The sequence below is a fragment of the Gorilla gorilla genome, chromosome 21 (genome assembly GCF_029281585.2).
Source record: "Gorilla gorilla gorilla isolate KB3781 chromosome 21, NHGRI_mGorGor1-v2.1_pri, whole genome shotgun sequence".
Lineage (NCBI taxonomy): Eukaryota > Metazoa > Chordata > Mammalia > Primates > Hominidae > Gorilla > Gorilla gorilla.
Genome location: NC_073245.2, coordinates 54363569 through 54379538, shown reverse-complemented (window position 1 = coordinate 54379538; position 15970 = coordinate 54363569). Strand labels below are relative to the sequence as shown.

At 45.0% G+C, this 15970-nt stretch overlaps 1 protein-coding gene across 9 annotated transcripts in view; it reads left to right on the top strand.

The window, feature by feature from the left end:
* The window catches only part of PTPRT (protein tyrosine phosphatase receptor type T), a 1110571-nt gene that overhangs the window by 1027300 nt on the left and 67301 nt on the right, over positions 1-15970 (top strand). For all 9 annotated transcript variants that reach the window (XM_055373001.2, XM_019017483.4, XM_019017481.4 and 6 more), the window contains one exon: positions 14112-14199. In XM_055373001.2, the coding sequence (XP_055228976.1) occupies positions 14112-14199 (88 nt within the window). The remainder of the gene's footprint in view (positions 1-14111; positions 14200-15970) is intronic.

The following is a 15970-nucleotide window of genomic DNA, read 5'->3' as shown; positions in this document are numbered from 1 at the left end:
GCAGAGCGGCTAGCATAAGCTATGGCACAGGAGTGGGCACAGCAGGTTGAGTGAGGGGAACCAGAAACGGTTTGGGAGGAAGCATGGAGGGAGATGGGGCTGAAATTGTCAACAGGGGCCAGGATGAAGCAAAAGATGAGTATTTGTTACACTAATGACTTTGGATTGTAATCAAGAAGCCACTGGAGCCATCGAAGAGAGCAGGACTTTCTAAAGTAGATTTGCATTTTAGATCTTGTAGAGATCAGAGCAGGGACAACAGAGGCAGGTAGGCGGCTGGGACAGTAATTCAAAGAAAATATGGGGCTGCCCAAACCAGGAGACTGGGCCCAGAGCCCAGACAAGCCTACGCGCTTTTTCTGCGTGTAGAGCCATAAAATCAGCTTGTTCTCATTGGCATGAAAACTTGAGTCTCTCAATATATATTTTAAGTTCAATTATTTGAAATAATGTATGAACTGTCTTGAATTGAAGAGTCAAAATGCCTGGAATCAAGTCCTATAACATTCATTAAGTATTCAGGTGACCTTAGGCAGGTCACTCTCCTCTGGGCCTCCATTTCCACATTTATGCAGTGGGAGCAAAGGGGTTTGTCAAAGTGATCCAAATAACCCTTCTGTCACTGATATTCTGGGAGTCTAAATAAGAACCAATTGGCCGAGCCAGCTGGGCCTCCCTCCCACTGATGGTCGCATGGGACCTCACTATCTGGGGCTACCGCTTCCATGGTTATGTCTCAAGTTCTATAAACCACAATTGGCCAAAGGCCTTGGGCTCCTAGGAGCTCAAGGAGGCCCAAGACAAATTAACTTCACCCGCCAGATAGATCTGAGCCTCAGTCAGAGGCCTTCAATTTGGGTTGCGCATTAGAATTACCTGGGGAAGTTTTAAAAAACACCAATGCTCAGGCCACATTTCAGATCAGTTTCACTGGGGGTGGGATGTATACTTCAGTGTACAGCCACATTTCAGAATCACTGGGGGTGGGATATATACTTCAGTGTTTTCTAAGCCCTCCGGTTGATGTGAATGTACTTTTAAAGCTGAGAACCACTAAGAAAACCCATGGAGTCCCCAGCATGTGCCCACAGACCCATCCCCTGGCATGCTCTGCCAACCCTCAGGTCTACTCCTGCTGATGAAAGGGCATGTGATTCTGAACCATATACCCTTCCTATTAAAGTCAAAAGCATGTGATTCGGAACCACAGCGTCCTCCCTCCTCCCCAGCCTGCTTCCCCCCAGCTCCAGTTCTCCCACCTTCCCCTGTTACACAGCAAAACCCTAAGCATCACAGCAAAATATAAGAGATGTGGGCTGGAGAGCCGAGTTGTCTGTGTCCCATGTAACCGCTGCCATGGTAGTCAGAAGAGCAGCAGGTTTAGGGAAGAAAAGGGAGAATTGGAAGAGGTGACTTTGTGCTGGAGAGAAGGAAGAAGCACGTTCATCCCAGTTCAATCCAGACAGGCTGTCGTCATAATGAATGGAACCAGCCCAGTAGGGCAACCAGAAGGTACTGGTTATTACAGCTCCATTAAGACTATTTAAAGCAACAAGGAACAGCTGTGAGGAATATGATGCAGCCTAATGAAGAGCAAACATTTGTTCATTTTCCAGCTCAGGACGGACATGCCATATGTATGGCTTTTGTGGGGAAGGCCTGTGTTGCCATCTTGTTCTTAGTCATCTGTGGGTGATGGGGTGATGGCAGGCAGGCAGCTTTTGAATGGGGTATAACTACAGAGATGGAAGTTTCAGGTCACCCCAGGTGCTCCCTTCTCTGCTCAGAGCCCCCTGAGCGGTGTCTGAGGACACCTCTGCTTCTCCCACAAGGTTTGTTCTCCTCAGTTGGTAACAGAGGGATGACAGAATATCCCACCACAGGCAACCCCAGAAAGGTTCTGGTTCAGCTCCTCAATTTGCAGATGAGCATGGTTTTAGGGAGGGGCATGAGGAATTACTGGCCCACGCCCAAATCATGAATGGGAAATCCATGGGGTTCTTCAACTCTGGGAACTCATAATGACCAAAACAGGAATACCTGGGCTCCACCTGCTCGTTTCACTCCACTCCACCCCACCTCCAGATTGAAAAAAGACAATAGGCCATTATAGGGAGTGGCCAAAAGCCATCAGTGACCCCTGTGGTTTCAAACTTGGGAGTTTTCCAGCAGGAAAGAGCTCACATAGAAGAGACTATGGTTATGATCATGGAAGAGTTACCAAGGATCTTGGAGGGATCTAGGATCTTGGAAGAGTTACCAAGGTGATGATCATGGCCCCTGGCAGTCTGCCTCTTCACTGTAGCTGGCTGCAAGTGTAGAGAAGAGTTGCTGGCCTAGAGTCAGCCACCAAGAAGCTCATGCATGACCATGGAGACACGTGTAGGCAGCTGGAAGTCTGTAGCCTGAAGTGAGTTATGGGGAATCCCCAAAATTGTAGGCTCACAGCTGGGAGGAATAGAGGTACCCTCATGTGAGATTCCCCATTAAGGGAAAAGGGAAGAGACTCAGTCTTTCCCTTTTAGCCTATTTTTATTGTTCTACTTACAATGTTGTTTCTAACAGAGCACATGGTGGGTTTTTTGTGTATTTAATACAGGATCTCCCCCAACCAAGTGAGCAATTTTCAGGTGGTACTATAGAAAAATCCTTTGACCAAGAGTCAAAACCTGGTCCTCAGTCTGCTCCTGAGACTCTGGGTGGTCTTGGGCAAGACTCTCCCCTCTCTGGGTCTCATTTTCATCTGTGAAATGTTTGACTACAGGCTTAGCATGAAATTCTAAAGGCTGATAGTATATGCTTCTATTTTATGAACACTAATCTGGCCAGAAACACTCATTGAGTATTTATTGTGCACCTAACACTGGGCACTGGAGATAGAAAGATAAATAAAGAAAATAAAGATGCTACTTTAAAGAAAGCTCGTGGTCTTGCCCCACCATGTAATGATGTAACAGAACTCTAGTTCAAATGCTTTGGAGACACATTTGCTTTTTGCCACTTCTTGTTGCCAAAAGCTATCAGAAGTTTCAGAAAAGATAAGACTCCGAGTTAGAGAAAAGTAGAAGAAGATGGGTAGAGGAGAAGGTTGTGTACAAGAGGGAACTACATGTGCAAAGCTTGGAAGCAAGAAACGAAACGATTAAAATGCTGCAGCCAATTTTTTTTAGGAGAAACAAAGATGCCTGCCTATGAAAGGAGAAATGAAACTAGTTGGGGAGATTTAATAGGAATCTTACACCCGTTGCACAGTTTTCTTGAAAAGAGTTACCAAGGTTATGAGCATGGCCCCTGGCAGTCTGCCTCTTCACCATAGCTGGCTGCAAGTTTAGAGGTGAGTTGCTGGTCTGGAATCAGCCACCCAGAAGCTCATGCATGACCATGGAGACGGGTGTAGACAGCTGGAAGTCTGTAGCCTGAAGTGAGTTATGGGGATCCCCAAGATTGTAGACTCACAGCTGGGAGGAATAGAGGTACCCTCGCCTGAGATTTCCCATTAAGCTATATAGACTTCTTGAAGGCAGGGAATTTGTCATCTAAAGGAGAACTTGTAGCTTTTAATTGGGCCTTTTAAAGAGTGCTTTGTGAGTCTACATGCAGACATGCACTCAACTTCTCTGCCTTGATCAAAGTTCCTGTCACAGACAAATACCCCCATCTTGCTGCAATCTGATTTTCTACTTAGCTTCACCAGCAGAACTCATAAATTACTGTCTATTTAGTGACATGGTATGCAATAATATTTGCTCTCCTGATGCCACTCTGAGTAGACGTCATTAGTCATCCTCTCCTGCCTTCTCTGTCCACATTTATAATCCCTAAGTCTTGTGCTTTTCAGCACAGAAGATGGAATTTGTTGAAAGCTTGGCCTCTGCCAAGGCCACCACTAACTCCTACAGCACCTTAGAGTGAAATAACAAAAGGTGCACCTGTCTCAAGATATTTGACTGTCACCTTCCAGAAAATGTTCATAATAAATATGGAAACCCTAAAATTTCTGCCGTATGCATGGTGCTCCCATAGATGCAATGCTCTTCGATTGTGCACAACCTGCAGAGCTGTGATTCCCTTGTCACCCACAAGCTGACCATCGACATCAGTAAATGTGTTAACTGAACCCGTGGACCACAATAGAGACCAGACTTTAGGCTCCCAACAGATTATGAAACATTCCCATTCCCTAAATGCTATTTTACCTATACCTAGACGGACCAGCTTATCCCAATTTTCCCAAAACGGTCCCAGTTTTAAAACTGAAAGTCCTACATCCTGGGAATCCCTTTGGTCTGAGGCAAACCAGAATAGATGTTTCAGAGAGTTCCCATCTTTGCCCTTGTAAGAAAAAAGAAACTGGATGTTTCTACCATTGTGAAAGACAGTGTGGCGATTCCTCAAGGATCTAGAACGAGAAATACCATTTGACCCAGCAATCCCATTACTGGGTATATACCCAAAGCATTATAAATAATTCTACTATAAAGACATATGCACACATATGTTTACTGCAGCACTATTTACAATAGCAAAGACTTGGAACCAACCCAAATGCCCATCAATGATAGACTGGATAAAGAAAATGTGGCACATATATACCACGGAATACTATGCAGCCATAGAAAAGAATGAGTTCATGTCCTTTGCAGGGACATGGATGAAGCTGGAAACCATCATTCTCAGCAAACTAACACAAGAACAGAAAACCGAACACCACCTGTTCTCATAAGTGGGAGTTGAACAATGAGAACACATGGACACGGGAATATGACACCCCAGGGCCTGTCAGGGGGTGGGGGTGGGGACAAAGGGAGGGAGAACATTAGGGCAAATACCTAATGTATGCGGGGCTTGAAACCTAGATGATAGGTTGATAGGTGCAGCAAACCACCATGGCACATGTATACCTATGTAACAAACCTGCACGTTCTGCACATGTATCCCAGAACTTACTTAAAGTAAAATTTAAAAAAAAAAAAAATCCTTGATGTTTTTGACTGAAGATGGCAAGAGAATGATTTCTACAAGTGGACCAAAAAGGCTCAACATTATATCCCTGGGAAAGAGGATATGGAAGATGGAAGATTCTGGGCACCTACTGTGTACCAGGCATTGTGCCAGGTGCTATGGGTATTGTCTCGGGTAGTCACTGATCATCACAAAATTCCGTGGGGTGTGTTATTTTCCATTTTTTAAAATTTACATACTATAAAATTAGTTTTGGGAGAGTGTACAGTTTTATGAGTTTTAATAAATAGAGTCGTTTAAACACCAACACAATCAGGACACATGAGAATTTCATCAACCAAAAAGTTACCTTGCGTTACTTCTGTATAGTTAAATCCTTCCCCACCCATAACCTTCAGGATGTATTATTGACTCTTTTCAGAAACGTTTATTGACGCTCGAAGTGGTGAACTTATTTGCAGTAAAAATATTCAAACATTTTAGTCTGTCTGCCTTTTGCAAAGCTCTGCCTTTTCCCTGACTCGTATACACAGTTAGTGTGCAAGTGTATTTCTTGACAAGACGAATGAAGGAAAGACCCAGGTAAAATGGTGCCTCCTTGCTGAAGACTCTCCAGAGTGTTCCCTGCACCAGGAGAGTACAGTGCTGGGCAGGGGTGTGGGGAAATCCTGGCAGCCTGGACTGAACATGGAGGTGGCTGTGCCCTGGAGCATCAGCCAGGAACTGCCTCATCAGCGATCCCTGGCCTGGTTTTGCTGCACCCTAGGGCATAACATATCCAATTATCTCCAGGGATACAGTCAAGCAAAGGAGAGTGAAGGGGGGCATTGCAAATGACAGAATCTGCTGAGGATAGGAGGTAAATGGGTAAATGAAATGGGCTGACACGCCCTCAGCCTTGAATTGGGAGTGAGCTGCTCTAGGAAGCTTTGTGTTTTGACATCTTACTATTTTAGGCATAACTCAGAAAGGCTTAGGTGCAAAGAAGAGTGTCTAAAGAAGGATGGCAAGCTTCTGTTGGTTTGGCTTAGTAGAGCCAGGTAGAAGAAAAAATCAGCCACACAGGCATCAGCGATCATTCTCAGTTCTAGCAGAAAAATAACGTACTAAGTGGGACATTGAGGTAGATTTCATAGTCCTATGGACTGAGTCAGCACAGCAGAACACAAGAAGTCTGTGACTTGTGGTCATGTGGTCTGAGCCTCCCACGGGCTCAGCTCTGTGGATAGGAGGGTGGGTTGCACTCGCAGGGAGAGTTAGTCTGGGGCGGGTACCAGATGATAATTTTATTCTAAAATCTATAAAGCATATCATCAAGGATAAAGAAGGTTCCAGTGACAAGCACTGTCTGCCATTTATCATGATGCTGGCACTAGCTCAGCCTCCCCCTCTTAAAAAGTTTCTGGGTCAGGCGCGGTGGCTCACGCCTGTAATCCCAGCACTTTGGGAGGCCGAGGCAGGCAGATTACCTGAGGTCAGGAGTTCAAGACCAGCTTGACCAACATGGAGAAACCCCGTCTCTATTAAAAATACAAAAATTAGCCAGGTGTGGTGGCACAGGACTGTAATCCCAGCTACTCAGGAGGCTGAGGCAGGAGAATCACTTGAACCCAGGAGGCAGACATTGTGGTGAGCCGAGATCATGCCATTGCACTCCAGCCTGGGCAACAAGAGGGAAATTCCATCATCTCAAAAAAAAAAAAAAAAATCCAAAACATTCCCATTGAATTATAATAAAACTCACGTTCTTGTCCTTGGTCCACAAAACCTTGATTGAACACCCTGCCCCAACCCCAAGCCAAATCCACATTATTTGTCATCCTCCTCTTATTCTCTCTGCTCTGGAGAGCCTCCCTTTCTAGAGGCTCTAGAACACAAAAAGCTCATTCCATCCCAGGGCCTCCACACTTGCTGTTCCCTCTGAATGGAACATTCTTTCCCCAGCTCTCACCAAAGCCGGCATCTGCTTATCATTTAGTTTTTAGCTGAAATGTATTGGCCAGAGATCAGCAGGGACACACCTCCTGGAGGTGAACAAGTTGGGTTTATCACTTGTTGCAATGAAGTGAATGCATACCTGAAAGTGTGCATTCCTGTGGGACATTTCAGGAAGAGGATGTTAGGAAGGACTCAGAATGTGGGCTGTGTTTGCTGATTTGAAAGAGGCCCTAAGGAGGTGAGGCTTTGTTTTAGGTTGGACACACTGGGAAGTGGTATGATTGGATATCTTAATACATCTTACCTATAAGAAGGGAAGATCAGATAGAGGCTAGAGCTGTAATTGGCAAAGAATCAGGTCGCTCATATTAACCAGAATACGGAGGTGTTTGGTCATTTTTTTGGCTTGGACAATGTTCATATCTTTGTCTGCATCCAGATACAACTTGCTTTTGTCTTGTTCCATCGTGGCCTCAGAGCAGCCTTGCCTGTGGTTGGTCTTCCGTGCAATTGTCCACGTTCAGCAGGAGAGCACCAAGGCCTACCTGTGAGTGCCAGGTCAGCTCCCAGAATTCAGGGGCTGCTTTTCTCCCTCTCAGATCTCCCCTTTTCAGAGTTCTGCCCACACCACCCTATCTAGTCCCTTGCCCGGGTCCCTGTCTATCCCAGCACCTGGCATCCAGATGGTCACTGGGGAAGGAAGGAAGTGAGCGAGGGAGGGAGTGGGGACAGACTCAATGTATATTCTTGGGCAAGTCATTTCCTGTCTCGGGACCTCACTTTGCTGATCTATAAAATGAGTCAATAATTTTCTCAAAAGATCCTTCCAAATCTGACTTTTGAGGATTCTATAAATACCACGGCGCAGCTCTCCAGGGATAAGGACATCCCCAAATACATCTTTTGAACTAAAAAAAAAAAAAAAAAAAAAAATGACTGCCTTGGAAAAGCAACACTGTTGAAGAGTAGGAAACATTTCCACACTCAGAGAGGAATGTAAAAATAGGGCCCAGCACTCTCAGGAGAAGAGAATGAGAAAAGGAAAGCGGAGATTGATAATGGATGAATATAATGAGATGGCAATTTTGGTTTCAAAAGAATGTGATTAGCGCCTAATGACTGCCACCATTCCCTGGTCAATCTACTGTAACTAGCCACTAATGGAAAAATAATGCCCTCAGCTTGCTCACTTTGAAGATGGAAATGAGTCTCTCTTTCATACTTTTCCCCCTCATATTTTTTTTGCTTCAAGAGATTATCCCTTATTAGATTGTAGCTCCCTAAAAAGGGAAATGGATGTGTGATCAAAGTCTGCCAATTACGGTGTCATTACCACTCCCTCCCAGAGGCTCTATTAGGCATCCCTCTTCTGCTTTTATCAACATCATCACAGCCCCCAGGCCCACTCGGTCCACTTTAGCCCCCACTAAGGGAGACAGAGGCTCCCAGGACCATGACAGGGCCTGTGTGGTTTCCCATGAAGTGCCACCCACTTATCACAACTGTTTTGTTCGGTTTAGGATTGTCTAGGGATAGGTGCATGCTGGGGTGTCTCCTGGAAGGCATGGTGTTTGTTGATGGTGAGAGGACCCCAAACTGCCATTCAAGGATTCTGGGAGTGAACAGAAGAAACTTTCATGAAATATCTGCAGGATGTCACAGGACAGGGAAAGGGCACACATTTATTCTGTGGGGCCCCATGAGATGGCATAGGCAAAGTGCAGTGAGGTTGAGTAAAGAAAAAACTCTGGCGAGTCTGTCCAAAAGTGAGGCCAAAAGTTGGAGAAGTGGTGAGCTATCTGTCATGGAGGGTATCCAAGTGATAGATGCTATGGATCCACTTATCAGCTGCTTGGAAGTCCATTGTGGATGGGAACACAACTAGGCAATTTTCAAGGTCACTGACACCTCTAAGATCCCAGGATATTTGCCCTCTGAAAGCACAGAAGCCACCTCATTCACTAATTATTCCACTCATTCATTCATCCTAAATAGGTCTTTCAAGCACATCTGAAGTATAGAGCCAGCATCGGGTTCTGGAGATACAGTCGTGACAAAGATGCTAGCCTTTCCTTGAAGAAGCCTATGACCAAGTTGAGAAACAGAGTTAAATTATTAGATGCAAAGAAATCCATCTAATAATAGAAGTAACTGGCTTTACCTGGGGATGCAGTGGGGTGAGGGAGAGTGAACAGAGATTCCACAAAGAAGATGCTTACGCTGAGTTTTGAAGGATATGTAGGAGTTTGTCAGACAGACTCAGGTGGAAGGGAATTTCAGGTAAAGGGAACAGCATGCGAAAAGTCTTATAAATTTTAAACACCTTATAACTGGTAGGATAGATATAAGAGCAAGAAGTGATGCTGCAGGGGCATTTGGGGTGAAGTCATTAAGGATGTTGCACTAAAGAGTTTGAAATTTATCCTGAAGGCAATGGCAAGAGGAATCACTGGGTCCTATTCACATTTTAGAAAGATCTTTCTGATTACAGTGGAGAATGGATTGGAGGGGACAAACCCAAAACAAAAGGAACCAATGAGGAGACTCATGGGAAAATATTTTAAAGTCACTATTTGCAAAAATTATGGCTGCATAATAGCATCAGCTGGGGAGTTTTAAACACTACCAATGCCTATGTCCCACCCCAGAGAGTCTGACTTCATTGGTCTTGAGAAGGACCTTGGCTCTGGGAGTTGTAAAACCTGCCCAGGTGATTCTAATGTGTAGTCATAAAGAGACCTAAAGCTAATTGTAACCCAAACCCTGGCACATGGCAAGTACTCAACGCAATTATTTTTTCAAAAAATTAGTATGAAAACAGTCATGCTATCCTGCTTTTGGCTTCACCCCACTTTCAGGGGGACATGTTTGGTTGAACAATTGGCTTTTATCACAGAGGGTTTCAGGTACAAAATCCACCCTCAGTAGATCAGCTTTGACATCCAGAAATCCAGTGCTACCACTGAGAGCAGCAACCTCCCTTCACATACAGAGAACAGACCTGGCAAGTTGCCTGGAGGAGATGGAGTTACCTGGCTGGGATAGAGGAGGAGGCTAGGGCTGGAATCTGAGTTCTAAGAGTTACCTGCAGTAGCTAGAAGCATCTTCCACCTAGAGATGGCCTAAACTGGTGGCAAGATGGATGCAAGGTTTGGTAGAATGAGGAGCGAGAAGAGAAATAGGAAAAGGAGAAGAAGGAGAAAGAACAAGAGGAGAAAAGTGAGAGATAAGCCCCACATTTGTAAAATGAGCACTTACCTATCCTTATAACATTTTTGCCATACCCAGATTTAGGTCAGAGATTGGTGCCCAAAACCTAGCACCTGTATTGCTTCCCTTCCAGGATGTTTGTCTAAGGGTGTTGGACACAGAAAGAACAAAATTATGACCCATTAATAGCTAGGAAGGCACTTTATTACCCCAATCTAAAACCTAAGAAAGGCTAAGTTGTAGAACATGGCTCAGCCTGAGAAGCCCAGGAAAGGAACTCCTTCCTGTGCCCTCTAATGAATCTGCAGTTGCTAGGTAGCAGAATGAGCACTAATTCCACCTACTCAGCCACTGCATAGATGAGGATCATAGTCATGCTTCTAGAATAAAGGTCAGCAAGCTATAGCCATAGGCTAAATCCAGCCCAACATCTATCTATCTATCTATCTATCTATCTATCTATCTATCTATCTATCTATCTATCTATCTATGAGACAAAGTCTCACTGTCACCCAGGCAGGAGTGCAGTGGCGTGATCTCGGCTCACTGCAACCTCCACCTCCTGGGTTCAAGCAATTCTTCTGCCTCAGCTTCCTGAGTAGCTGAGAGTACAGGCATGTGTCACCACGCCCAGCTAATTTTTGTATTTTTAGTACAGATGGGGTTTCACCATATTGGCCAGGCTGGTCTTGAACTCCTGACCTCTTGATCCACCCACGTCAGCATCCCAAAGTGCTGGGATTACAGGCGTGAGCCACTGCGTCTGGCCCCAACACCTATTTTTGTAAATAGAGATGTATTTGAACATAGCCATGACCATTTGTTTGCTTTTTATATGTGACTGTTTCCACTCTACAACAGTAGAGTTGAGTATGAGTTGTTGCAACAGAGACTACACAACTAACAAAGCCCAAACTTCTTTCTAGTTTGCCCATTACAGAAAAAGCATTCCAACTCCAACTCTAGGAAAAGACTCACCCAGGTTGACTTAACACTTGAGAGACCAGATGCAAGAAAGGTAGAACCATGCATGAGCACTGGCCTGTTAAGAACCTGCCAGTAAAACAGGGCTTATTGAGGGGCTGAATTTCTGATCAACCTGGTTCAGGTTCCTCCTTGCTTAGGATAGACCTAGTAAGGAATAGATGGGCAAAGGCAAGGCTGGTGTATTAAAATGAATGGTGGGTTCTCCTCCTGCACTGCTGACAGAGAGCTGTGTAGACTGAAGGTGTTACAAATTCAGTCTCAGAAGCAATGAAAGGGCATGAGCAGGATGTTCAGCCTATTCTACTAAATTTAGGGTAGAGAGAGTAATCAAAACATGGTCTGATAATCATGCTTCTGCAGCTTTTCTATAGCTGTTCCCACTCCCTTAACTGCCCATCCTCCCTGTCTATGAAATAACTGACTGCACCCTTCCCTGTGTTTCCATACCACTTGACTCATACCTCTTGTAAATTGTCTTATGTTTGTTGACTTGTCTGTCTTATCGGTGGTTGCCATCCTCTTAAACTGATTGATGACTTCTATCTCCTCCCTATCCCTAAGCTCTGGGTGTCCATGTCCAACTTCCTATTCAACATCAGCTTGGATGTCTAATGGACATCTCAAACGTGGCTGCCATTTTTGTTATTTTGAACATGTTTTTTAAAAAGTGTGTAGTATTCAATGCTAGGCACTCTACTAAGCACTTTATGTACCCAAAACACAACACTTAATTCTTAGCTTCCCAATCCTGTTTCTAACCCAGGCTTCTCCATCTCAATAAATCACATCTCTCTCCCCTCAGTTCTTCAAACTAATGATCTAAGGGTCAGCCTTCTTTCCTCTCCTTCCTTCACAGTCAGCGTCTATGGCAGATGGTGCCCTGCACACATCCACTCTACACTCACTGTTGCCACGCATGCCCACCTGATGGCTTCCTCCTGTAAGCACCTGTGACTTTTTGCCTGAGGGCTTCTTCAAGACAGAAGAATATGCACACTCTGCCCACAGAGCATGGAAGAAATGCTGGGGAGTTTCCAAGAGTTGTCCTCAACCAATACTGGATGCGAATTGATCAATAACTACCCCAACTTTGCGCCAACCCCATGGTGGGATAACTCTAAGGCATGAGATGTGCCCATTGGATTAGGCCCCAGTTGCCCACAGTGGTAACCTGCTCATTGATGTGCTCTATATTGACTTCATTCCCTTGATTGTGCCACTTCCACATTCTCCCACCCAAACTCCCTGGGAGTGCCTCCCAAACAAACTACTTGTGCCTGACTTGTTATCTCTGAGTCTGCTTCTGAGGCAACCCAAGTCAACAATATTCAACTGAACATCCTGCAAATAATCACTTCTCATATGTCCACCACCACGGTCTAAGGGTCCAAGGTACCATCATGTGTTGCCTGGAGTACTGCCACAACTTTCTTTTGTTTTTTTTTTTTTTTTTTTTTTGGAAACAGAGTCTCGCTCTGTCGCCCAGGCTGGAGCGCAGTAGCGTGCTCTCAGCTCATTGCCAACTCCGCTTCCCGGGTTCACGCCATTCTCCTGCCTCAGCCTCCCAAGTAGCTAGGACTACAGGCACCTGCCACCATGCCCGGCTAATTTTTCTGTACTTTTAGTAGAGACTGGGTTTCACCGTGTTAAGCCAGGATGGTCTTGATCTCCTGACCTCATGATCCACTCGCCTAGGCCTCCCAAAGTGCTGGGATTACAGGCTTGAGCCACCGCGCCCGGCCACTGCCACAACTTTCTAGCAGATCTCCCTGCTTCCTCCATGCCCCTCCCAGAGCCTGTGTTCCATACATGAGCCAGATTGTACTTTTTAATACATGAATCAGATGATTCCCCTGCCCAAAACCCTCTAATGGTTTTTCATCACACTTAGAATAATGCCCAGTTCATTAACCAGTAATAGCAATGTCTTATATAATCTGGACTCCCCCATCCGCTCTAGATACTTCCATCACTACTTCCCTCTTCACATCACTCCAGTCCTTGAATATGGTCATTTGGTTGCTGCCTGACCATCTTTGCACCTGCTGTTCCCTCTGCCTGAAAAGCACTTTCTACTTTTCTTGGTGTGACTGGCTGTTTCATATTAAGGAATTACAGTATCATGAAGGAATTATAGTATCTATCATTAATGAAGTCCCCCTTATCTGCAGTTTTGCTTTTCATGGTTTCAGTTACCCAAGGTCAATCACAGTCAAAAAATATTAAGATATTTAGAGAGAGAGAAGAAGACTGCATTTATATAACTTGTAGTGTATTGTTGTCATTCTATTTTATTATTGGTCTTAATCTCTTGCTATGCCTAATTTATAAATTGAACTTTATCATAGGTATGTATGTATAAGAAAAAACATAGTATGTATAGGGTTCGGTAATATCCATGGTTTCAGGAGTCCCCCCACTGGGGGGTCTTTGAACAAATCCTCCAAGGATAAGGGAGGACTACTGTAACTAAAATGTTACCTTCTTGGAGAAGCCCTCCCAGAGTGTATAATCTGAAATAATTCTCATTCCTCATCACTATCCCTTTATTCTGCTTTATTTTCATCACAGCATTTTTCATATCTAAAATTAAACATTTACTTTTTTATTACACATTTACTATATTTCCTAGTTGACTGGAAGCTCAAGGGGAACTTGTCTGTTTCTCTATATCCCTAGTACCTAAAACAGTGCCCAGCCCATGTTAGGTACTCAGTAAGTATCTGTTGAGTGTATGAATGAATAATTCAATGAATGGACAAGCCATTCCCCCACTGGGCTAGATTGTGAACTCATGACACAGAAGACATCAATAACATTTGAAACAATGAACAAGAGAATAGGTCCATGGACAGACCAAAATCTACGTCCTCCCCAGGCCCCATCCAAGGACATCTATCCCTTTCCACTAGGAGTCCCATTGCAGTGGGTCTTACTTCGCCCTGTTGGTTCATCTCCACTTCCATAAAGCTCCTATCTCAGGCCACTCTAACCACTCTGTCCTTGCTTTTTAGGCCTTACCAGAGGGGCAGACAGCTTCGTGGGACACAGCCAAGGAGGATGAAAACCGCAATAAGAATCGATATGGGAACATCATATCCTGTAGGTGCCCTTCTGGGAGCTCCTAAGCTTCAGGTGTTGAGGATGCAGGGGAAAAGAGGCTATTACTATTATTTACCTGGAATTTGTTATCAAATAATCTTTGCTGTCTCTAGCTTTGTATCTACATGCCAAGATGGAAGCTTTATTTCAGCCTTATTGCCATCCCTAGACTGGATGACAGAGCATGGCTGATCTCAGCCAGAGGGAGCAGGCAGGGAGATGGGTCAGGGCAGAGCAGAACCATGAAGCCTCTTGGGGAAGAACCTCTGAAGGCTGGGTCTCACCGAGCATTGCCTGCTCAATTCCTCAGGTCGGGGAAGAAGCCCAGCCAAAAGGGCTGACATACGGAAGACCCCACAGCTGGATAAAGAGATGAGCTCTGTGTTCCCAGAAGCTCCTCTAATTCAAAGGAGGACTTTGGCAGCAACCTGGGGTGAGGAGCATGGGCCCCAGCCTGTGAGGGAGGGGCTAGGAGAACCCGGGCAAGAGAATGATGCTCCTCCAAGAAGGTGGAGTCACACTGGCTGATGCTTGGAAGTAAAGGCTGATGCTCAGAAGAAGCCAGTAACTCTGGCATACACCTGGGGCTTGGGGTATGCCCAGCTCAGGCCCCACAGGAGCCCGGGGCTGCTCCTATAGTATGAGATACAGAGTTTAGGGCAACACAGATTCTACCTGTCCCCACTATAGTAGGGCAGGGGCTCTGAGGTGAGGGCCTGCCCTCAGGTCTGCATCAGTGCACCTCGGGAGGTACTGAGCCTGCAGGGGAAGGCATGTTATGCAGAGCTAAGGAAGGACATTGCCTTTGCTCAACAATGAGCTTTACCTTTCCTCTAGGCACCCCCAGTGAATGACTCATTGATGAAGTCAGCGGTGCAGAGTAGTTAGCGCCCTCGGGAGTCAAACTGCCCAGGTTTCTATCCCAACTGTAGGGCCCTGGGAAAGTTACTTGACCTCTGTAAACTTTTGATTCCTCCCCTTTACAATGATGAGGATAATAGGAGGAGCATTTAAAGGTACATAAAACTCTTGACAGTGCCTGGCACCATTACTGTTAGCCACAGGGGTACTTGCTTGAGGTCACTGGTGAGCAGCATGGATCTATCATTCCACCTTATTTTATTAACCAGGATTCACTGGGTACTCAGGACATGTCCTGTGGGGACATAGAATAAGGCAGGTTGGTTGGGGAGAGGTGGGCATGATCAGATGTCCATTTTGGAAAGATCACTAGGGCAGCAGATATGGAAGGTATACTTGATTGGGAAGGGCTGGTAGCAGAGGGATCAGTCAGCAGACTCTGCAGTAGTCTCACCAAGGGATGATGGGGCCTGAACAAACAGTGACAATAACTTGTGTGTGACAGGTGCATGGTATTCAGTTCTGGGGGATGAGGAAGAGAGTCTGCCATAGAACTGAATGTCATGCATAGGTAACACACAAGTATTGTCACTGCCAAATATTGGTAGGTACAGCCTTCAAAGTAAAATAAATACAGAAAAGACAAAGTTATCTCATACAAAATGCTAAGCATGTATTCTAATTAGAACAGGAGTCTACAACAGCCTTTGTCTGACTCAGTGTAACCAACCTGGACCTTTTGACATCTCACCAATGGTGTGGGGAACATCCCTGGGTCTCAGCTCACAGAGTAACCCAGTTCATCCAAAAGAAAAAAAAAAGGATCCTGAATGACAAATTATTTCTAGCACAATTCAGAGTTTTGTTTTGTTTTGTTTTGTTTTAACTGTCTAGACATTGCCTAAGAAAA